At 46.0% G+C, this 24,268-nt stretch overlaps 2 protein-coding genes across 8 annotated transcripts in view; one reads left to right on the top strand and one right to left on the bottom strand.

The window, feature by feature from the left end:
- Nucleotides 1-37: 37 nt before the first annotated feature.
- MORN5 (MORN repeat containing 5) lies at nt 38-18,264 on the top strand. Its single transcript, XM_083486054.1, has 5 exons — nt 38-170; nt 951-1,098; nt 1,875-1,986; nt 2,732-2,863; nt 17,639-18,264. Exons 1-5 carry the CDS (start codon nt 124-126, stop codon nt 17,716-17,718), a joined length of 519 nt encoding a protein of 172 aa, XP_083342180.1. The 5' UTR covers nt 38-123; the 3' UTR covers nt 17,719-18,264.
- Nucleotides 18,265-20,943: 2,679 nt separating this feature from the next.
- LHX6 (LIM homeobox 6) overlaps nt 20,944-24,268 on the bottom strand; it is a 38,005-nt gene continuing 34,680 nt past the window's right edge. For 4 of the 7 annotated variants that reach the window (XR_014521618.1, XM_083485987.1, XM_083485988.1 and 1 more), the window contains 3 exons: nt 23,172-23,275; nt 22,336-22,462; nt 20,944-21,781 (listed from right to left, as the gene is read on the bottom strand). Coding sequence is in view for 6 of the 7 variants with exons in the window: in XM_083485987.1 (XP_083342113.1) it covers nt 22,346-22,462; nt 23,172-23,275 (221 nt within the window). In the remaining variant the exon portion in view is untranslated. The remainder of the gene's footprint in view (nt 21,782-22,335; nt 22,463-23,171; nt 23,276-24,268) is intronic. The other 3 variants (XM_083485991.1, XM_083485989.1, XM_083485990.1) reach the window with 1 other exon arrangement.

Raw genomic sequence — 24,268 nt, forward strand, 5'->3', positions numbered from 1 at the left:
CGCAGAGGGTTGGTCCGCTTGCCGCTCTTCTCGGCTGGCGGCTCGTTGCTGTGGCAACCGCAGTTTGCCGGGGCCTGCGCTCCAACAGCCGGGCCTGGCCTACCTGAGCGCGGGTGGCCGGGCATGGAGTACACCGGCAGCTACTACCGAGGGGAGCGCGTCAACGGCAGGTCGGGAGGGAGGCAGAGAGGGCGGGCGAGTAATGACTCCGGTGTTGGGGGGGAAACACTACGTGTGAAGGGTTTTTTCGCGTGTCGTGCTAAAGTACTATTAGCGAACGGTTTTTCCTGTGTGTTTAAAAAAAACAACTACATCTGAACGTTTTCCCCACCTGTTTGTTTTAAAAACAACAACAAGTGGACGGGTTTTTCCTTGTCTCCGTGTTAAAAACAACAACGTGTGGGCGGACCCCCACCTCCATAACCATGTTAAAAAAAACTATGTCTGAACGGGTTTCCCGTGTCTCTTAAGCAAAATACCTTACGTGAATGAGCCCCCCTCCTGTGCTAATCAAAATATTACATACATGTAAACGGTTTCATCCTGTTTTTTAAAATGCCATGTGTGGACGATATCCAGTATTGGTTATTCTCGGAGTAGACCCATTGATATCCATGCATTTCCATGGATAGTTTTCTGAGTATGACTAATACTAGATTTCACTATAAAAATGGCAATGCTTTTAACGACATCAGTGGGTCTACTCTGAGTATGAGTGAGTTAGATATCACCCTTTTTATTTTTTATTTACTGTTTTATGATTCTCTCCCCCCCCCCCCACTTTTTTTTAAAAAAGCTGAAAAACACTCTGGATGTTTTGATAGAAAAGTGGTGCAGAATGAACAATCTTATTACCACCCCCCCTTAGGTGTGCATGTTGGGACTCCTAAACAGTCTGACCCCTTTGTTGGTTGTGTTAAATTGTATTCTCCCTGTGGACTTTTCTGCAGGTTGGAGGGCAAGGGCTCTTACACCCTCCCAACAGAAACGAAGTATGTAGGCGAAATGAAAGATGGGATGTTTCACGGCAAAGGTGTTTTGCACTTCCCTGGAGGAAGCAAATATGAAGGGACTTGGGAAAATGGAATATCCATAGAGGTATACAGCACATACATGTACATCTGAAGCACTCTTCCCTCTTGTGGTGCCCCTCAGCCTCAGTCACCACCAGAGGAGCCAACTCCTAGGGGCCAAGGTCCCTTCACCTCCCCCCCCCAAAAAATACTGGAGCCTCCCCCCCCCAATCGATGGGCATTTCCATTCAAATGGTATGCATGTGCCACATCATGTGATCAGTTATGTGGGACAGGACTTACCTGCCCCCCCCCCAATATTTTGTTCAAGTTGGACTCCTGGCCACCACATCTGGGGTTGATGGGTGCTGCAGGTCAAAACAACTTCATTGGTTCCTCAGACTGGGGAAGGCAACCCTGCCTTTCAACTGGGATCCATTTCAGAGGCCAAGCTGCAGCTGCTCCTCTCTTCAGAGGCTAGGCCAGCATCCATTTGCTGGTTTGTTTTAATTTGCTGTTTTATTATGCTATTTCAAGCTCCCATTTCCAGTTTTGTTTATTGCCTTCCCCTCACCCTAAGGCTCAGGGGTAGGCACTAAAAGAAATATTTAAAGCAATTTAAAACAGCTTCTAATCAATCTGATCTGATCCAGGAGGTATACTCTAAAATTCCTAGGTACCTCCATCAGCACCCCATTACCCTTGAGAGCAAAACAAGAGTCTCCATGTTCTCTGGTGTGTTCATAGACCATCCGCTGTTTGTGGGCTTCCCAGTGGCATCTGGTTGATCACTGTGGGGAAGCAACACGCTCTGTTCTTTATCCAACAGAGCTGTCGTTAACCCCAAACTTTCCATTGCAGGGGAAATATACTTTTGCAGATGGACTGGAGTATGAAGACAACAAATGGCATTATTGTGATGGCTATGACAGAAGGTTTTATACAGAAATCTGCAGAGGCCTGAAGCCAGCCGGTACTGCCTTGTTTAAGCTTTTCAATGTAACAGACCAACTGCATTAATTGAGAGGGACTACTTTCTAAGACTCCTGCCAACCTAGCAGTTCGAAAGCACGTCAAAGTGCAAGTAGATAAATAGGTACCGCTCCAGCGGGAAGGTAAAAGGCATTTCTGTGCACTGCTCTGGTTTGCCAGAAGTGGCTTAGTCATGCTGGTCATATGACCCGGAAGCTGTATGCCAGCTCCCTCGGCCAATAAAACGAGATGAGCGCGACAACCCCAGAGTCGGTCACGACTGGACCTAATGGTCAGGGGTCCCTTTACCTTTTTACTTTCTAAGAAGAAGAAGCCTCAATAGGTGGCCCTCGGGCCACTTCAGACCCCCCCCCCCAACCTGCTGGGGTTGGCAGCAGCTAACAAATAGCTTCTGCTTCCTTCCTCTTCGTTGCTATTTGCTCCCATACCTGGTTCCACTGCCCACGTTGGCTGCTGTCACCTACTGCTGTGTTTTCATTGGCTATTGTGCCCTGACCCCACAGACCTGATGCCTAGGTGGGATGCAGAGGGCTTTTCTTCAGTATTAAAATGAATGCATAGCCTTTGCTCACAAGGCATGTACATGGGAGTCCCTTGAAGCTTTGGATCAAGATGATATCATATCCCCCAATATAAGTGATTATTTATTGGCTATTCTCTTTAAAGACCTGGATATTTTAAGTGACTTCTTCTTATGCTGATATCAGCCTGTTTTCAATTTTAAGGCATTTCCCAGCTTACAAACCTGGATCCTCCTCGGGTCATCCCAGCAGGCTGCTATGACTGTGGTGACGGCTTCTATAACCCCAAAACCAGAGTGGTTGTTGATTACCACCACCGGTTTCTGAGGAATGCAGGTATGGCTTTGTCAATCAGATCTGCAATACAATATTTGTGTACTTACGATGTACTTCTAATAGTCTAGTTATTGAATCCTAAACCTTCACCATCAGAGGCAATTTCAGTTACAAGGATTCAGGACTTGCAACAAAGATGTCAGCTATGGAAATGGGGGGGGGGTGACCTTGGGAGCATGCAATATAAAATTTGGGGTTCAATTGTTTCTTTCTTAGAAATTCAGAGGAAATTGCAAAATAGAATTCTGCCATTTTATGAACAGATCATGTGTGCAGGAATATCAGACTCAGTGGAAGGCAAGGCTGGCCCAAAACATTTTGGCACCTGATGCAAACCCCCCACCAGGGAAGAAGGGGTGAGTGAGAATCTGCATCAGGAACAAGGCGATCAACCTTATCTGGCGGTTGAGATGGGAATCACAGGCTGTTGTAGAGCAGAGAGGGGCCTGCTCAGAATCACGCTTGGCAGGTGCAAATTCCAGGAGACCCCAGAGGGCAGCTCCCACCATTTCTTCCCTAGGGGTGGGAGGAGACCAACAGCGCCTCCTATTCACTGGGCTGCTGCAGAGGCAGCATTGAAGATGGGTGCGCTGCTAAGGAGGTGGCAGATCCGGCCTGCAAGGAGTGTGTGGTAGCAGGTGATGTGTTCCTTGAAGGCCGGATCTGCTGCACCTATGGGTCCTGACACCCAAGGGTGTTGCCTCACCTTGCCTCGTGGGTGAGCTGGCCCTGGTAGAAGGCACGTACAAGAACAAACTGAATTTGAGAAACTAATAATAAAATATAAAAGCCATATAAAAGCAAAAAACTAATCAGTTAAATTTGATACAGAGTAAAGAGCAGGTAAAGGAACATATGGTTTGTTGGACGTTTGAGCATACGGGTTTTAAGACAGCCGGCTCTACATCTCTTCTTGTTAGACCAATGTGTCTTAGGTTGCACTCTACTTTACAGCTTCCTGCTGCTCCTCACACTTCTTTCTTGAACTTCAAGATAAGAGGTCAGGCTGGAACTACAAAGACATGGCAGCCATGTCTTCCTGTAGTCTAGATGGTTAGGGAAGGGGAGGGAATTAGAAGTAAAAAATTATTGAAATTTTAGGATATGAAATTCCCCATCATCCTGTTCTGCTTTTATTAAATTATGTAAGAGTCAGGAAGGCCACAACAGAAGGAATTTGTTTTGTATATGTTAACAGCATATACAGTAATTTATGCAAAGAAGTGAAGACAATCATCTATACACCCAGTAATTGATTGGCATGAAAAAGTCTGGGAATATGCTCTTATGGCAAAATTGGCTTGTTATTTAAGGAGTAAGCAAGCACAAATACAATATTTATTTATGAAGAAACAGATAAGCTTCATTCAGTATTGCCAATCTAGAGGATGCATCCCTAATACATTATTTTGTAAGTCTCTTTGGGTTACCACTTATAAAGAAAACAACTAATAAGAGCAATAAATTAATAAATAATAAGTAATGTATATTATAGTTTTTCAATCTCCTGTTCAATGTTATGGTTGAGTTTGAATTAATAATTTGGGGAGTGAGTAAAGGATTGTTTTTCTGATAAGGCTGAGGATAAGAATACTGTTAAATTTTCCAAATAAGGCATAATGGTACAGGGGTAAAAAAAAAGTTGTATACAGTGTTAATATATTTAGGATTTCCCCATAATTTTCTCAACAGCCTCCCACCCACTAGGCTTGTCTTAAAGGGTTTCCCTCAATTAGCTTCATGGCTAAGCAAAGGTTTGAGCCTGGGTCTCTACTCACTACACCACACAGCTGTTAGTGTAAAGTTACCAGACCTCCCCGTTTCCTGGGGACAGTCCCCGGATTTACAAATCAGTCCCCATACAAAATCCTATCATTCCTATTGAGGTTGAAAAGTGTCCCCGGATTCATTGAAAAAAATCTGGCAACCTTATCTTAGTGGCCTTTGTAGTGGGTGAGGCAGGGAGCAGGGAATAAGTGTGGAGTTTGTGGCGTAATCTCTACGTCCAGCCGCTAAGCACGAGCAGATCTAAATGGCTCCTGGTGGCACTAGCCCAAAATACTGGAATGCGGTGGCTCTGCTGATGCATATGATAAGCACACGCTTTCCAAAAACACAGGAACCTAGACAGATCAACCCAGGCGGGAACGCCTAGGAATTCCTTTTTTTTTTAATCTCCGCTTTGAACTCTCCTTTGTTACACTTTATTACTATAAACTTACAACAGTATCAGCCCCGATTAAATGGCCCATTGTATATGTCCCGTTTTGCAAAGCAATTGTCTGCCGAGTGTCCAGGAGGGCCCCCAGGCTCTTTTTGCTTTGAGGACATGGGTGTGAAGATGGGATGCAGCTCAGGAGTCCATCCCTTCCTTTAAGGGCACCAACACAATTGAAAGAGCCAGGGCTTGCCTGACATCAGAGGAACTCCAGTAGCCCCAAGAGAAGTCGTTCAAGGCTCAAGGCCACAGAGGTGACAAAATAGGCGGGTAAATAGCCAGGCCGTGTGCGAAAGAAGCCAAGGAAGTGGTCGGGAGCGAGAGGGAACAGATCCAGGACTGCTTCTTTACAGGAAAGGCAGGAAAACCCCGTCAGGCTGCTGGCCAGGTCCTGGAAGCATCAAAAGCAGATGGCAGGAAACATTCAGAAACCTTTGGCAAAACCCTGGTGGGCTTGCTTAAATTATGCCGTTTTCCTAAAGAGCTGGGCTCGAGATCAGCTTTTTCTTAGCCTCATGCTTTCTTCCTCTTTCCTCTGCCAACTTGAGATCACAAACGTTGGGATAGGAGACCCTGCAAAGGTGAGAAGTGAGATTCTAAAGAGGGGGAAACAAGTCCTGAATGGGTCTTCAGTGCTGCTCAGTACCATCATATATAGGTAGATAGATGGGTTTCATTATTTGCTATATTTTTGTTCTGCTTTTCAGTCCATTATTGTCTCCCAAAGCAGGTCACATCACTAAAACAAAGGCAGGGAGAAGGAAAAGACAGGCCCTGCCATAAGGCTTTAAAACCAGAAAAACAAGGAAAGGCAACTGGAGAGGAGCAGGAAGCAGTTTCCCTATAGCTGCTTCTTTGGCTGATTGGCAAGGCCAGGCTTTGCTCCATTCCTTGATGTTTTTCCTGGGAGGCAGCACGTGCAGCCTCCCAGTGGCCTTAGGTCCCTTTCCGAATGGCAGGAGCCAGGGTGTGATAGATACTTTGAGGTCACAGAATGTTCACAAATGTTCTAACAGCTGGGGAAGAACGTTCAATATTTTGACTGCTGACCAAGCAATGTAGCTCAGCTCCTACGAGAGCCGGAGGAGTTTTGTTAGGTCAGGATGAAAAGTTGCACAAAGGAATTCAGGAGAGAAGGATCTGGGTATTGGTATCAGGAAGGAGGGCAGAGTCAGAAAATTGAGAGGTTGTTTGCTTTTTGGTAACAGGATGCAGCTAAGTGGCAATGCAGAACATGCAGGGATAGAGGCTGAGGAAGCCTTGTGCTTGAGAAATGGGAGCCTGTGAAGGTGATAGGTGGAAGAATCAGAGGCTGAGGTAAAGAGGCTTTTTGGAGTGAAGAGTGTATGAGAATCTCAGAACCTGCATACCTGAAAGGCTGAAAGGAGTATGGGAAGCTGCTCATACATGGTCAGACCACCAGTCCATCTATTGCTAACTGACTAGAAGCTGATTTCCAAGGTGTCCAGGAGGTCACATTCCCAGCCCTACCTGAAGAGTAGCTGGGGGGCTGAACCTGGGACCTTCTCCAGGCAAACCTCTGCAGCTTAAATATGACCCTTCTTGTAAAAAGAGCACCTGCTGTGTGTGAATGTCCTTCCATTATACTACTTTCTCTCACCCTCCCATGTTGGTCCAGTTTGCACGTAACCGCAAACTGTACACTCCAGGCCTTTCATTTCAGTCCCATGCATAGGCGGCACGAAGGCTGAGCCCCTGTTCCTGCCTTGCCTGCACTGGCACGTGCCTCCCCTCCCTCCAGCGGCTCCTGAGAGCACACCTGTGCCTTTAGAAAGCAGAGCGTGCAAAGTGGCCCTTGAAACACAGGACAATTTAGTCATTTATATGCCAGTTGCCTTTTTTCTTCATTGCTGTTCCAAATTCAGAGGAGGTCCGACTCCTACAAATGTGAACTCCTTTGACAGCTCTCCAGGAATGAAAAAAAGGAATGCATTAAAAAACAAAAAAATAAATATGGTTATTTAGACACTTTGCAAATGAAATACACTGGGTTTTTGATCAATCACCTCAAGTTCTTCACTGCTTATTTTTATTTGATTTTTTTTTTAAAAAAAATGCTATACTATAACTCTTACTTGCTTTTGTATATATAATCATTGTGAATTACAAGCCGTGTGAAAGATTTTAGCTCTGGGGCATTTGCCAGATGGTTGATTTTGCTTTTTTTTTCACATGACAAAAGACATAATGTTTGTGGCAGGCCCTGAGAAATTGTTGGTAATCAGTGTATTCTTCAAAGGAACGGGCGCCAGACCTGTTTGCAAGAATGTTCAGCTTTTGCAGAAATTAATTGTGAGCACTTTTAGTCTCTGCTCCTGAGCATGGAACAAAACCAAATTGTGCCAATTGTTTTGCTGGTTTTCCATCACATAGCTACGTGAGCAGAGGAGAGGTAGATGGGACGTGGGTTGTTCTTGTTTTTAACATGCTATAGTTTGCTGCCCATTTATTGATCATTTTTCTGCTTTGGCTGGGAATGTCAAAAATATTGCCATACAGTTCGATACATAAACCTAATGCTTGGAAGCGCCGCTTGGTGGTTTTGGGATGTGGGCAGCTGCTTTATTGCCCATTGCTGTGATTGGCAGTGGCTCTCTAGAGCCTCAGGCAGATAAAGGTCTCTCCCATTTCTTACTGCTGATCCTGTATTTATTTATTATTAGATTTATATCCCACCCTTTCTCCAAAGACTTCAAGGTGGCATAAACACCACACTCTTCTAAATACCCTCCCTATTTTATCCCCACAATAACCCTGTGAGGTAGCTTAGGCTAAGAGTGTGTGCCTGGCCAAGTGGGGATTCGAACCCTGGTCTTCCAGGCCCTAGTCCAGCACTCTAACCACTGTGCTACACTGGCTTTCATTGGAGGAGCTGGAGACTGAACCTGGGACTACAGGTTTTGGACTACAGCTCCCAGCAGGCCCAGCCAGGTTGGGCATCTTGGACTACAAGTTGAAAGTCCAAAGCAGTTGAGGGGCACCAGTTTGGTGAAAGCTGCTGTTGAACACCCTGCATCCTGGGCCATACTGCCCAGTCACAACATGAGAGATTAATGGCTGACCTTATAGCAATGACAGGAGCTTCAGACTTTCCACACAGAACTCCCTGCTCCAACTGCCAGCATTTCTCCAAGGCTCAGCAGGGGTAACTCGAAACCCTTTAACCAGAAATGGAACCTTTTTTGTAATTTTTCCTAAATGCAGAGCATTTTATATAAGAAACAAAGCAACATTTAAGATCACAGCCCATCTAAGCATGCTGATGAATCATCTCCTGAGTTTTAAAAAATGACCATGGAGTTGTACCATATAAATATATGAATGCAAAAAATCTGTCTACTCCTAGGATTTAAAGAAAGTTTCATTAGTAGGAAGAACTCCCTTTACTTTGTCTTGACCCATTGTCAGAGCTCACTGCTGAAGCAACAGTTCTGAACTGGGGGAACAGAAACCCAGCATTTGATCTCCTCTTGTCTTTTCGTGTTGCTGTCTTCAGCAGTCATTTGACTCCAAGGAGCAAGATGGGTTTCTGTGGTGTCAGCTGCAGAGAGGAAGAGGTACTTCAGCTGGAACCTCCAGCAGTTGACAGAGGCAACCCTTTCCAGGCTGTTCTCTCTTCTCTCTCCTCCCCGCTCAAGCAGGGTGGCAACTCCATTCCAAGGGCCATTTACCCATAGGGCTGAGGCACCTTACCAGAAACAGCACCCCAGAGCTCTGGAATGCAGCTGTGGAGGATGGTGCTCTCTTGCCTTAAAATATATCTTTGGGAGCTGTCTCTTGGCAACAGCCAACAAGGGAAGGCTAGTCTCCATTGTGGGCTGAGCACCACTCTATTGCCCCAGAGGACCTTAGTGCTGCTAGTAGGCACAGACCGAAGGACAAGCTCAATGATGAGGGCAGGAAATGCCACCTGAATAATCCTGGCACCAGCATATCAGTTCCTGATATCAGACTTAACAGTGATTTTTATTGTTAGAACCTTCTGTGAGGCAGTTTCAGAGATTCCTGGGGATAGATACAAGTATTCTAAATAAATAACAGCGCCTGTAACTTTCTCTCCTGGCCATCATTTCTACTCATCTCCTATGGCAATGTTGCTGAACTGACTCCCAACACATGTGGCCACTGAATATGCATTCTGGGGCTGATGGAAATTGTAATTCAGCAACATCTTCCTGGCAATACATATATTTGAGCCATTTTCAAAGCAGGCCTCCCTGGGGAGATGTGGAGGGGAGGAATTTAAGCATCTCCCCACCACACCTCCAGTGTGCACCATGGAGGTGATAGCCACCCACCATTTCCCAAAATAATCCATAGAGATCTCTTCGAAGCAGGCACCTTCTAGGTTAGGGGTTCCACAGAGGATGCCTTGTCTGAGAGCCCCCAAAATTCTGGTGCTGGTTTTATGTTTTAAATCACAAGAGTGAGGACCTGTGGACTCCCAACCTGTTGTTGGACTCACATCCACCCCAGTCAAGATGGCCAGTGCTCAGAATTCCACCCATTCTCTAGAACACCCATGTGCTGTTCATGAAGCAGAAACAGTGGCAAGCTTTATACACCTCCTGAAGACGTCTGTTTAAATAAGCATTCCTGGGCCTATAAAATTCATCACATTGTTCTGTTCTATTATTTATCAGTATTTAACTCAATGTTTTATTGATAGCTTCTCTGGTTTAATGATGGATTCCTTTGTATCTTTGGTTTTAAATGTTGTATATACATTCTTCTTTTAATTATCTTTCTGCGTTTCATGTAAACTGCTTAGGGAGTTTGCATATTAAGTGGTTTGTAAATGATGATGATGATAATGTTGATGAAGATACTGGGTAACAGGGCTGGGAACAACCTCAGCCTGATGCCGTGGGGAGCGGCTGCCAATCGCAGTTGACCAAGAGCCTGTCCTGGGCAAGATGGCAAGATCTGAATTCTCCCGGTTTCCGGACCTTAAAACAATTGCTGCTATGAAACCTGCAAAGGTTTAAGTTCCAATCCTCAGCTTGCCAAGAATAACAGGGAGTGTTTGGGTTTTAGCTCTCCCAGTGCAGATGCTGAGAAGATTGTGATGCATGCTGCTTTACAGCTTGTGGGCAAATGTGTCGTGTAACATTAACAAGTGTAAAAAATGCCATCCAGGCTGGGAATTTCCTTTTAATGGGCAATTTGGAATTGTATGAGTTAAATGGAAATGAGAGAGTAAAGCATTATGGGGTGAAGGTTAATTGAGTATTTTAAAGTTTCCGCTTGTCAGCCAAGTTGCAGTGGAGTACAGTGGGGGGGGGGGGTTTCCATGAGTAGGCAAGGCCCTGGGCTGGAGAAGTGTCTTCATGCTTCTCCAGTGTGAAGAAGTTTCACAGGACATTTCCCAAAATCATTATTTAAAAATGCACTATTTTGCATTTTGCTTTTAAATGCTTTCTGGTACAGGGAAGTTCGTGGATTTTTACAGGTTCGTACAGATCGCATTTACCCCATTTCTCTTATAAAAGCAAGCCACAGATGGGGCCCCACCGTTTCTTAATAGTGCAAGGACCTATTTGGGCAGCTTAGGGAAGAGGTAGACTTCTTAATTAACAAAAAACCTGAGTAGTGTTAAGGGGGAGGGGGCATGATTGAGGTTTGTAAATTAATACGTGGAGCAGAGAAATGTATCTTCTCCATCCTTCCCCCTATAGCAGTATAGCTTAGGAAGTCACTCAGTTGACTTGATTGCCACTCAGTTCAGGAGAGACAGCCACGACAAAAGAACTTCTTCATACAGTGCATCATTAACTTACAAACTTTACATTCACAAGGTGTGGTAATGACCCCAAGCTTAAATGGTTTTGAAAGGGAATTTGACAGACTCATGGAGGTCCGACCACAGAATTTGGAAATGATGGCTAGATAAAACCTTCAGATTCAGAGGCAGTGTACCACTCCAAATCAGCTCATAGACTCATAGAACTGGAAGGGAACCTGAGGGTTATCTAGCCCAATCCCCTGCAATGCAGAATCTCAACTAAAGCACCCATGACAGATCGCATCCAACCTCTGCTTAAAAACCTCCAAGGAAAAGAGAGTCCACCCCCTCCTGAGGGAGTCTGCTCCACTGTTGAACAGCTCTTAAACTGTCAAAAGGTCTTCCTGCTGTTTATTCAGAATCTCCTTTCTTGTAACTTGAATCCATTTGTTTGGGTGCCACGCTCCGGAGTAAGAGAAAACGAATTTGCTCCATCTTATGTGACAGCTCTTTAGGTAGTTGAAGATGGCCACCTCCCCTCAGTCTGCTCTTATCCAGGCTAAACATACCCAACTCCCTGCACCATTCCTCATAAGGCCTGATTTCCTTGATCAACTTGGTCACCCGCCTCTTCACGTGTTCCAGTTTGTCAATATCCTCCTTACATTGTGGTGCCCAGAACTGGACTGCAGGCGTGGTCTGACTCTGACCAAGGCAGAATAGAGCAGCACTATTACTTCCCTTGATCTGGACAATATACAGTACTTCGGTTGATGTGGTCTAGAATAGCGTTAGTTTTTTCCCCCTTCCTTTCCCCCCCTTTTTTTTCTTTTCTGCTGCATCACGTTGTGATCCTTTTCACATGTACCAATGGCAAGCCAGCATTTGCCATCTTATATTTGTACAGCTGGTTCTAGATGCCTAAGTGCAGAACGTGGCAGTTGTCCCCGTTGAAATTCATTTTGTTAGCTTGTGCCCAGTTCTCCAGTCTGTTAAGGTCATCTTGAATCCTAATTCTGTCTTCTGCGGCATTAGCTATCTCTCCCAGTACGATGTCACCTGCAAGTTGGATGAGCATCCCCTCAGTTCCTTCACCCAAGTCATTTATAAAGACACTGAGCAACAGCAGGCCCAGGACAGAACCCTGCAGCACCCCACTTTCTCCCAGGATGACTAGGAACCATTAGTGAGCACTATTTAGAGTCATACAATCGTATCATACAATCATATCATATATATTATTCAATCATATACCCTACAACCATAGCATATATAATAATATCATATCACAGATCTTATCCTATAATACAGTCCTATATCATACTGTAAGGTAAAGGTACCCCTGACTGTTAGGTCCAGTCGCGGATGACTCTGGGGTTGCGCACTCATCTCGCTCTATAGGCCAAGGGAGCCGGCGTTTGTCTGCAGACAGCTTCTGGGTCATGTGGCCAGCATGACTAAGCCGCTTCTGGCGAACCAGAGCAGTGCACGGAATTTACCTTCCTGCCGGAGCGGTACCTGTTTATCTACTTGCACTTTGACGTGCTTTCAAACTACTAGGTTGGCAGGATATCATACTGTACTGCCATATAACAGAATATCATACATTCATTATCACACAGTCACATAATCATATCATACAAGCAATCATATACAATCATACCGTAGCATATCATATGATCATGCAATCATACATTTTCAATCCTAGCTTGTGAACTTCCTGGAGGATCTGGTTGGTGACTGTGGAAGGCAAGATGCTGGACGAGGTGAACCTTTGGTCCTGCGTAGGAGGGCTGTTCTTATGCACGTGAGAACTGATTCAGAGCAAGTGCTCCGCTGCAAAGATCGCCCTAGCATGGGGACTTCTTTTTATCCCTAAGGTTAGCCTGAGCTCTTCTGGGGGCCAGGTGTCCAGCCCAAGGGTGGAAAAGTACTGCAGGCAGCAAGCGACCAAGGTAAAAATTGAGTGTTGGGTTGGCAAGGAAGTCGGGGACTGGCGCCATGGTTGGTGGTGTAGGAGAGAGAATATAAGGACATATGAACCTACCTTATTTCAAGTCAGGCCATTGATCCATCTGGCTCAGTACTGTCAATGCTGAGTGGCGGCAGCTCTCCAGGGTATTAGGCAGGGGACATTTCTGCCCTACTTGCAAAATTGTGCTTTGACCATGGCTTGATTTAGGGAAACAAAACTGACCCAGAGAGAAGCTGGTGCTTGGATGCAGCTTCCAGGGATTCTGGGCAGATCTTCACCTGGCCTGCTGACACCTGTCATACTTCCTGGGCTAGTGTAGAATGCCTTGGAACATCCACCATTGCTTTATCTTTTTATTGCTAAGTGTTCCTGGGTGGCCCATTTCTCCTTTCTACAGAGAGCAACTTTCTTTTGTTGCTTCATGCGCTGAAGTCCTTCCCTGCCCCCCACCCATCCCCGTCTAAGTGATTTCTACTTCACCATGAACTGGGGCCACCAAAAAGGGGACAATGGAGAAAGAAAGAACTTTTAAAAGATGAAACGAGCAAGCGTGGATTTGATTCTCACCCACAATGTGGAGAGCTGCCTAATTGCGCCGGGGTGATAATTTCCAGTTGATTAAAGAGTATTTGTATTCTTTCTCTCCCCACCCCGACTCCCTGCCACCACATTTAAAAAAAAAAAAAACCCCAGAGGAAATCACATATGAAGGTGAAGATGTGCTTTGGTGTTCGCATTAATATAACCCAACAATTGCCTTTGCAAAAACGAAAAAAAAAAGTAATTACAACTTGCTGTCTGGGGAGCACTAATCAAACTTCAGGCTTTAATTCTGCTTTAAATATGGATGAAACACAACTCTCCATGCTCACCCTGGTGTTGTGGGGTTATGGAAGCCGCCGGGGATGGCACGAGGGGATCTGCGTGGTTAACAAGCAGCTGCTGCCAAGCCAGATCGGCATCTGTGATTTAAATTGTTAGCTGCACAGTCAGGTAAAGTGTAAAAAGGGTGGTCGAGAGGCTGTTAAGTCCCTGGCCGCCAATTACGAACAATCAAGGAGGAGCCTGAACATTCGCTTAGTACAATAAACCCAGTTTGTCTTGTTTCAGGGGTGACTGCTGAAGAGGCTGCAGCTGCACTGATTCAAATACCCAGCAACTACAGTGATTATCAGGCAGCCTCCTCCTTTTAGGGTAGCAGAAGTAGTATGCTCAGCCCATCTCTTTTAACTCTTTAGTTTCCAACAGGTTTGAGCCTCTTCACAAGCTGCCAGGGCCCTGCAGACCTGTGGTGTCATGGTCCCAAGTCATTCAGCACAGATTTGGTCATGGATTCTCTTCCAAATACATGGGCGTTGGAACTTAAAAGTGTATGTGATAATAACGTTCTGACAGTAAGAGCTGTTTGACAGTGGAACAGACTCCCCTGGAAGGTCTTGGACTCTCCTTCCTTGGAGGTTTTTAAGCAGAGGTTGGCTGGCCATCTGTCCTGGATGGTTTAGTTGAGATTCCTGCCTTGCAAGGGGGTTGGACTAGATGATCCTCAGGGTCTCTTCCAACTCTACAATTCTGTGATTCTAAGAAGAGACCCCCAAAGGCCCATTTGGTCCAAAATTCTGTTTTGCACAGTGGCTAGTCAGGTGCCCAGGATGCGGGTGGCACTGTGGGTTAAACCACAGAGCCTAGGGCTTGCCGATCAGAAGGTCAGCGGTTTGAATCCCTGTGATGGGGTGAGCTCCTGCCAACCTAGCAGTTCGAAAGCATGTCAAAGTGCAAGTAGATAAATAGGTACCGCTCCAGCGGGAAGGTAAACAGCGTTTCCGTGCACTGCTCTGGTTCGCCAGAAGCAACTTAGTCATGCTGGCCACATGACCCGGAAGCTGTACGTTGGCTCCCTGGGCCAATAAAGCGAGATGAGTGCTGCAACCCCAGAGTCGGTCACGACTGGACCTAATGGTCAGGGGTCCCTTTACCTTTACCTAGTCCGGTGCCTGCAGGAGCACAAAGGCGCAAGCCCTACCTTGTTGACTTCCTCAGCTGGTATTCTAACTGGTACTGGACATGGACATTTTTTATAGATCCTCACCACAACTCTTGGATTGAGAGAGGCCAGACTTATCCTACCACAAGAACAGAGGAGCTTGGAAAATGCCTTGTGTTCCATCATTTTGGCCAGTCAAGAACCATTCCCATTCGTGGTGACTGAAACAGCTCCCCAGGCTTTAAATGTGACGCATCTTTGCCTTCCAGGATCTACCAAATCTGAAGCATGTCTCTGGTTTGCGATACCCCACATCTTACAAATAAACACCAGTGCACACAAGCTGTCTGGAAAGCAGTTGAAAGACAAGCTTAACCTCAGCTGTGATTTACAGCCCTTGGGTGATCGAGTAATCCAGTGTTTCTCAACCTTGGTTCCCCAGCTGTTGCTGGCCTGCAGCTCCTATCATCCCTGACCACGAGTCCTGCTAGCTAGGTCTTGAGCAGAGACTTTTCCCACTCAATATCTTCTAACTGGGAGCATCAGGCCCTATGCCAGCAAATAATGCCTTCAAGCATGGAGGCCAGAGCAGGTACCTTACTTGAAAAGAAAGCAATGCTATGTTTCACCCAACTTAATAATTGAGCCTTTTTGGAGGAAGCTGTAGTATACTGAGTCCAACCATTCATTCATCTTAGCTCTGTATTGTCTACAATGACTGGTATAGCATGAGACTCTTAATCTCAGGATCGTGGATTCGAGCCCCATGTTGGGCTAAAAGTTGCCTGCATTGCAGGAATTGGACTAGATAGCCCTTGTGGTTCCTTCCAACTCCATAATTCTGTGGTTCTATGACTGGTAATGGCTTGCCAGGATTTCAGATGGAGGTTTTTCCAAGTCCTACCTGCCAGGGATTGAGCTTGGGGCTTTTGCAGGCAAAGCAGGTGCTTTGCCACTGAGGTTTTGAAGGAGTTTGGTTCAGTGGATTGATTGTAGCAGCACCCACAGAAGCCTGGCTTCAGGTCCCTGGCTCAGCTGCAAAGCTCGCTGGGTGACCTTGGGCCAGTCATTCACTCCCAGCCTGGCCCTCCTCACTGGGCTGTAGGAGAGAAAAGAAACGCAAAGCCCTGAGCCTCCTGGCAGGAAGGGCAGGATGCTGACGTGGCAAATAGTGCCGTAATTTAAGACGATTTGGCTTGCTGTGGTATGGGGTTTACTTAAACAAGGGGGTAGGGAGCAAGGGTTTGGATAGGGAAATGCAATCTCCAATGCCAACTTTCAAAGGGTGCATTCTGCTGGGCAGTTATGCCGATTGAGCCTGCTAAAATGAATAGGGGCCGCAAGAGAGCACCATTATTTCCATTAATTTCAACCGAACTTGCGTTTAATAACTTTTTGCCCCAAAGGTGGTTAAGATGTCAGTTTTTGGCTTAGGCTGCAGTGCTAAGCATGCTTATTTGAAAACAAATCCTGTTGAAATTGATGGAACAGGAAAAACACATTTTGAGCTGAAGCGATAGCATTGCATTTGGCTGCAGCTGCACACAAATATGAAAATAAGGTCTGCTTATAACGGGATGAAACAAGGAATGAGGTCACACATATTGTCTCTAGGATTCTTGCAGGAGGAGGGGAAGAATAAAACCCTGATTTCAACAAGACCTAAGTGCCAATAGATCTGGGATGGTGGTATAATTTTATGCTAACAGTAGGGCTTTAACCTTTAATGGGTTAAGCAGATCCGTCAACTAACACTTTGGTCAGTGGGGTCATCTACACTTCTGCTTGACTCAGTATTTGTGTGCCATTTAATTCCTGCCCACCACCCACCCACCCCGGTCCAAGAGCTTTCTTGTTATTATGCAACTGTGCCTGCTAAAATCCAATCTTACCCACTAAATTGAAGCTTGGTTAAGCAAAATCTCTTTTCAGGTTTTCCGTGCATCTAAGAAGATCTGAATCAGCAGGTAAGATCTGATTTTCATAAGGCACAGCTACAAAATGACAAGAAAAGCTCTCGGACTCAGAGGAATTAATCAGTACATAGTACTATCAAAATATGGGCCAAGCAAAAGTGTGGATGAGCCCAATTAATCTGTGTGTAACAATCCCAACTGGTGTGTTGAAGACACTAGTTTCTTTTTTGAAACCCTTCCAGTTTAAAATGCTTGAATGAAAATAATTAAAGTATTCCTTCTGACAATGTGTGGTAAATCTCAGTGATTTAATCCAGTCTTTGCCAACCTGGTGTCTTCCAGGTGTTTTGGACTACATCTCTCATCAGCCCCAGCCAACATGCCTGTATAATGCTGGGGCTGATGGGACTTGTAGTCCAAAACATCTGGGGGCACCAGGTTGGTGAAAGCCAATTTAATCAAATTATCTTGCACTTGCTTGAGGATGCCGAACAAAGGCACCTGTGTCAAAATTTTGGCACTCTGGAAAATGATTTAAATTAATGAATTGAGCAGTTTAAAAAGATTATATCAAATTGACAATCCTTGTAAATGTGAGCTATTTTTACATGCCACCCAAAATGCTGGTTTTGTTTTTATTGTAGCAAGAGTCACAAAGGTTTTGTGATAACCTGAAATTGTTTTCTTCTGTGTTTTTCCTTCCTGTACCTTCAGAAGTTTCAGGGACTGTTGTGGCTCTGATCTGTGCTTATTTTTATGCTTACCAGCATCTAACATGAACTGTTCCCCCCATATCACAGGAACACAATGAACATCTTTGATTGGAACACCTTTTAAATGCACCTTTGTCCATGTGGCAAAAAGGGACATCCAATAAGGCAAGGAGGGCAGTCTGAATTGACTCATTATTGATGCTTCTTTTGTTTCTCACCCCCTCAGATGATGATGAACATGACTGGATTGTTAGGACCTGTCGGAAAGGTTGGGACGAGATCATTGGTTTCAAGCCAAAGGAGTAAACCTCATTAAGGAAAACAGAGAAACAGACTTCCCGTTGAAGCCTTCTGCTTCCCTGCTCAAGGACTCTGCACCTATAATTTCTCCATTAGGGTAGTTTTTTGTTACCTTCGCTAACCAAATAAGATGTAAACCCCTCACTTCATCAGCAACATTAAGAGGAAATTGTGCAAATAATCACCCTATATTTACTATAATATTCCCACAAGGTGTGCAACCTGGTAGGCTTTTTATAGTCTATATAGTGAGCACAAAAGAATTAACTCAAAAGGCTGCCTTGCCGTCTCTCAACACCATATTATATACCGGTTGCACACCCACCCACAAGCTACAGTGGATCTTTCCCCTGCACTTGGATATTAATTGGCTGTTGTAACGGCGAGCTCAGGAGCGACGGTTTTTAATAACTGGTTTGGCAAAGGGGGAGAATGAAACCCATTTGCCACGAACATCGGTGTTCTCAACAAAGGTGATGGGGCGGGCTGCCTTTGGAATTCTAGGGCTGCAGAAGCATTTCTGAAATAAAAGAAAAATGGAATTGCACCGTTTCCTTTGATGTAAGTGCCAGCACTTCGACTTGCGTTAACTTTATTTATTACACAAATAAGACATTTACAAAGCACAACAGTAAAAGTAGGTAACAAAACAGACATTGGTTTTACAATTTAAAAAGTGCTTTACACCCCCCCCCCAATTTTCCCTCTCTTCTTAAATAAATATTGATCTTGACTGCCTGCTCTTTAGAAGGGTATTTTTAGCCAAGACATGCACAATTGCAACATGCTACAAACAAAACAATCTGCTTCTTTTTCAAGAAAAACTTGGCTGAGTTTCTGCAGCTAGCATCACCTTGTGAGACCTCCCTTTTATCTGGTATCACTGGTGTCCGAAGCCCCTGTTGCCCAGTTCACACCACAGTCCTAGGCACTCCTTGTTCTGGAGTGTGAAGCTAATCAAAGCAAGAAAGAGAGAAAGAAGAAGGGAGGGAGGGAGGGGACATAGCTCTGGCTTCTGAAGAAGCCATGTCAGGTTCAACCTGCATCAGTTATGCAAATCAAGCATAATTTGCCTGATTCATTCTGGTTTTGCCAAGGAGGGGGGCGGGGAGGACTATGCATGAAAGTCTTGCCTTCCTTACTTCCTGGGAAGCATTCCTAATATGTGCCCTGCCTTCTAAAGTTCTGCCAGATATCCACATTTCTAGCCTTAAGGGCTAGAAACTTTATATATCATTTTTTTATTAAAAACAACAACACAAAGCTGAGTTCCATTCCCAATATCAAGTTTTGTCTTTGTATGAAGTGCATCCAGCCCCATCTAGGCCACTGTCCGTTGGTGCAGCCTTGCGTTAAAATAGGATCATTGGCCAATCTAATGGGGACTTAACTCACTGACTCTGGGGTAGGCAAGAAAGTAGCACCGATGCTTCAAATTCAAGTATTTCAAAAGACTTCCAATTAATTTTAGCCCAAAAGATTTGACAGAAGAGAGGCACAGTCAGGAACAGTTTTGTAAATACCTTACAAAAGTGTAGCTGCCCATAGTCCAAGACGCCAGAGGGCTTCCAGTGATCATGTCGAGTTCCATGGGAGCAGAGGGCTTGCCTGTTCAGTTCAGTGTGACAGCCAAACAAATGGAGCAGCTGCAGCTTACATGGAGCTTCATCTGCAAGCATCAAAGCCACTGCATGCGTATCAAAACCGTTGGATCAGGGTGAACATTGGCTTTCTTGCCCTGTAAAACTTTCGGCAACTACAGAGTCAGCAAACTGAATGCAAAGAGCGTCTTTGCTCAGATTTGTTTGTTTGGACCCAGCATAAGACTTTTTCCAACACCATCAGTCAGTGTAAACACATTGGCTAACGAGAGTCAGTGGACTAAAATAATTAGGGGATGTGTTGCATTCTCAGGACAGTCGTTTATTTTCCATAGGTATTTAACTAATTATGAATTGTTTCCAGTTTTTGCACGGCAGAGCCAAAAAGATTTCTCAAGTTTAAAAAGCTGGTCCTGGCTGCTTCCTGAGATTTGCAAGGAACACAGCCTAAGGCTTCCTGCAGAGATGAGGAATAGGATTGGCGGGGGGGGGGGGGGAGAGAGAGAAAGATTACAATACTCACTCTAGATATAACAGTTGACTGCAACTGTCCATTCTTCTGCACTGGGCTAGTCCTCACCTCTTAGCCGCTCGTACATAGTGTGCCTGCATGTTTTCTACTATAAGCAATAGCAGCTTTGGGGGAGGGGCAATTTAAATTGAGAAAATGCAGGCTGTTGTGTTTTTTTAATGGGGGAAAAAAAAGCTCGCCCAGCACCAGACTGGCCCTGATCCAGTCTGCATCTTTGCAGCTGCTTTTACGTTTTAAGAATAGTTATGGGAAATCCTAGGAAGGCCTGCTGTGTGTGCCTGGTCTGCATCCATTCTTAAGATTGCAACTCTCTGCACACTTACTGGAGAGTGCAGAGCTCTGTTGAGCTTCTGAGGAAGGCTGCTTAGGACTGAGTTGCACAGTCCGTCTCTTTTCCCTCAGTTACCAAGTGCTACCACATTGAGCAATGTGTTCATGTTTGGTTTCAAAGGCGCATGAGCAGTCCCAAGTGGCAATACGCCCCTCCCAGCAGAGGGGATGAAGATCTTGTGCATTCCTGCATCCCCAACAGCACATCTGTGGCTTCTGGGTGCAAGGCCACCATGGAGGCAGCTGCTTCAGCCACGCCCAAATAGTACTGCAGTCCTCAACCAGGAACTCAGGAACCATTCCGGAAAAGGAGGACACGTCTGAGTATTGGTAAAAGCCTCAACCACAGAGATCAAAACCACTGAAATGGTGGACCAACCCAGCTTGGCAACACTGCAGTGACAGGGGAACCTGTGCCTTTGCCTTTTGAGCCAGCTGCCCAGGAGAAGCAGTCCTCAGGGAAGGAGGCTAAGGGAACAATCAATTCTAACTGGGAGGGGTGGTAAGTAATTGCTCATGGACTTGTTCCCAAGGAGTGGCTCTGGCACTGCATACATTTTGGATGGATGATAAAAGAGGAAAATGGATCTACAGGAGGGCAATGAATTTTTTTGACAGAGGGCTAGTTTGCATTGGCACCAATGCATCATCCAGCAGCCATCTATTTATGGTGAAGCAGAGCTTGAGACCTTGGAGAGCTGCTGCCAGTCAGAGTAAGACAGTACTGTGCTTTGTATAGGGGAGGAGATATCAAGCTGAAATTCCAGGTTTCATCATCACCATAATTATCCATTTATTTCTGTAGTATAATACACTTTAGCCAAGGCCCCCCAAGTGGTAAACAAATCAATAGTTTTTGCAACACTAAGAATCCCAGGCACCTGTTCATTGCACAGCTGTTAAGAAGTTTGGTGCTGACACCAAGGAATAGTCAAATATTTTCTCAGTTCTGTGCTGGGACCTAGACCCTGACAACTTCATTGTGGCTCCTAGGAATTGGGAATTGATTCCACAGTTGTGGGAACTGATTCCACAAACACACACACACCCTGATGTTGGGTGATGACTGGGTTGGAAGTGTGTGTGGCGCTTGGATAGAACTCTCCTGGCACAGATAGCCCATGTTGGTATTCAGAGCTGCAGACCCCCTGCCTGTCAAAGGAGTAGGTGGGCATGTTCTCTACAGGGAAGGTCAAAGACCAGGTGGTTGTAAAGCATTTGATGACAAGCACTGAAAGATACAAGTCCAAAAGCATTGAAAGATACAAGTCCACAGTGCATGCTGTTGAAACTCTACTGAACTGAAGTCCTTGGTTGCTTCTGCCAGGGAGATGTGCTGCCTTGAAGTCTTTGAAAGCCAAACAGTTCCACAAGGGAAGTCACGGGCTCAGTGGTCATCGGGAATGTGCTGCAGAGCTGTAGAGATTCAGGTGCCGAATTCGTGGAAGGGGATCAGGAGTGCCACCACGGGTGGGTTACCGCAGCATGAGGGTCTGCAGTTGCTGTGGATTGGCTGGTGTGTATGATTCAGTGCCGCCGCCACCACCACCAAGTATCCCTGGGACGTCACGAAGAGCAGGAGCAGTCAGTACTGGAAGAGGATGACCTGTCAGGAAAGCCATACAGAGGGACTCAGCAACACACAATTGGAGAACCCAAAGCTATGGTGGGGGCCTGTGCAACAACACAAAAGGGAAAGGTTCTCCACACCCCAGTCTACAGTGCCTCTACAGTGCCAACAGAGGGTCACTTTGTGCCCCTGAGCCACTCAAGAGTTATAGGGAGCTCCCCAACGTCACCCTGAGCCCTCTAGGCTTCTTGTCAGCAATGCCTTCCCCCGCAACATCTCTTCCTCTTAAAGAAAGGCAGTGCCAAACTGGTTGAGGGCCTCCAAGTGAATATACTGTGCTGTCCAGCCACTCCTCTTTTAGGCAGGTTGTGGAATAGTAGCCCAGGATGATAGCAGGGAGATGGTTGGGAATACAGTATATGTGAGATTGACTGTGCGTGGGAAAGGTGACACCACGCCAGCTTGCAGGGGGAAGCCCAGCCACAAGGCAGGAGGCAGCAGTGGCCTCGGACAATGATGGGTTGGAGGGCAGAGCCGTGTGCTTCATGCCTGCCCTTTCCCCCTCTCCTCTCCTCTCCCCTTCCCAGTACCTTGCTGGACTTAGTGTGGCAGTGCTGTCTCATCACCAGTGTTGAAGAAAGCTGCAGTCGGGTAGGCTGTCAAATATAGAAGGGGTTGGAATAGATGACCCCCGGGGGTCCCTTCCAACTTACAATTCTATGAAATGTGGAAAGAAATATGCCGTGAGCCACACGTGTGTCTGTGTGTAGAGGCAACAAGAAGCAAAGCTTAGAGCTTGTTGAAGGCTGCAGGGGTAGGGGTGGGGTTCAGGGTCTCTGCCCTTGGGGATTTTATGCAAGGAAGCTGATCTGCCACATTGCAGGAGGCACCAGCTGTTGGCCTCCACTTGTGCTCTGATTGCGTATCTGAAAACAAAGCAAGAGTTGCAAATATTCCATAAGTCTTGGAATATTTGGTGTTGTCTCTTGGAGCATCTCACCCCTTGGGCAAGGAAGTGAGCAGCTCAGAACAAACCACTGCTCCACCGAGCCCAGGACCTCTTATTCCAATTGACAACCACTCTCCCAAGGCTTCAGCTAATGAGGTCCTTTCCCAGTCCTGCTACCCAATATCTTGGAGATTGAACCAGTGGCCTCCTGCATACAAAGCATAATCCCCAGGACCAAGCTATGGATTCGTCCCCATACACAAAGAAATCGTACCAGTGGTCAGGGATGATGGGAATTGTAGTCCCAAAACAGCTGGAGGGCCAAGTTTGGCCATCACTGCTCTAGCTAGACTGGGTGGCTCTCTTGCATCGGATTCAGGTTTTGTGGGAATAGTGTTGCGGAATTGTGGAGGTGGGGCAGTGGGGTGGGAGGTGTGGAAGCAGCACTGGTTATTGCAGAAGTGAGACCACCTTTACCTTCTCCCCCCTACTCGACAGGGGTCCTTCCATGTCAGCTTTGAGATGCACAGGAGGGGCAGCATAAGGTAGGCGGCAATGCATCTGTCCACACTGTACCTGACCTGTGAATGAGAAGGCAGCTTCCAGCCTTATTCTTTTGTGATCAAACAAAAAGCATTGCTGGTGTGCTTTTGAGAATTCTGTGCCCCTTGGCTTCACAAGCGGAGGGCAAGGAGAGGAAGCCACAGGGCATGAGAAACACCAGCTACAAAAACATTGGCTTTAAGGAGAAAGCATGACGCTGTGAAGTATTCTGTTCTCGGAAGGTTGGTATCCCAATTCTCCCAGAATATTTATCTCAAAGTACAGGGCGAGTTTTTTAAAAGAGGCCCCGTGGAACATGTGTGCTCTGTATCCACGGGGCCACTTTTAGAGGACTCACCCTGTATTTGTGCACCAAACAGTAGCCAAACTTGAGTCTCTCCAAGTGATCTTTCCCACCCACCACCCACCTCAGTACCTCATTCTGCTGCACGTTCTGGTAACTGGTACTCGAGTCCCAGCTGTTGCTATCTCCTCACGCCATTGTGCACATGTGTCGTGCCCAAAATACACAATGATGGTCCCTCTGCAGCTGCCACATGTGAGAGGTCATGAAAGGCAGGTAACAGAGGGCACCTTGAGCTGCACCTTGGCTTAGTTGTGTGAAATTAGAGCAGGATTTCAGATCCCTGTGAGGAGCAACGCAAGCCTTATGGAAACCCAAGAAGCAAACGGGGGTGGGGGGTGGGATTCATCCTCATCAAAAGCACCTCCCTCCACATTTAAATTCCATCCTTTTGACAGGGTCAGTTGGTTTGTTTCATGGAGAGATTCTTGGTCACTCAACACCTTGGATCACAACAATCCTCTGTACCCTTCTTCACAACTTCATCCCAATTTATCCAGTGGGGCTCCTTACCTAGTCTAGGGGTGGGTGATCTTTTTCTCTCTCAGGATCCACACTCTCTTTGGAGTGAGCTCAGCAGGTTGAGGAGACCCTCTTTGCCAAGAGATGTGAGAGCCATGAGTGAGAGCCAAGAGGCTCAGAGTTCTCGAAGGGCAAGAAGGAGCTA

The sequence above is a fragment of the Podarcis liolepis genome (genome assembly GCF_965112155.1).
Source record: "Podarcis liolepis genome assembly, chromosome: Z".
NCBI lineage: Eukaryota > Metazoa > Chordata > Lepidosauria > Squamata > Lacertidae > Podarcis > Podarcis liolepis.

Excerpts from the sequence above, each read along its gene's own strand:
- MORN5 (XM_083486054.1), top strand. The coding sequence starts at position 124 with ATGGAGTACACCGGCAGCTACTACCGAGGGGAGCGCGTCAACGGCAG. Across the intron at positions 171-950 it reads GGGGAGCGCGTCAACGGCAG|GTTGGAGGGCAAGGGCTCTT; the intron begins GTCGGGAGGGAG and ends ACTTTTCTGCAG. Across the intron at positions 2,864-17,638 it reads CCGGTTTCTGAGGAATGCAG|ATGATGATGAACATGACTGG; the intron begins GTATGGCTTTGT and ends TCACCCCCTCAG.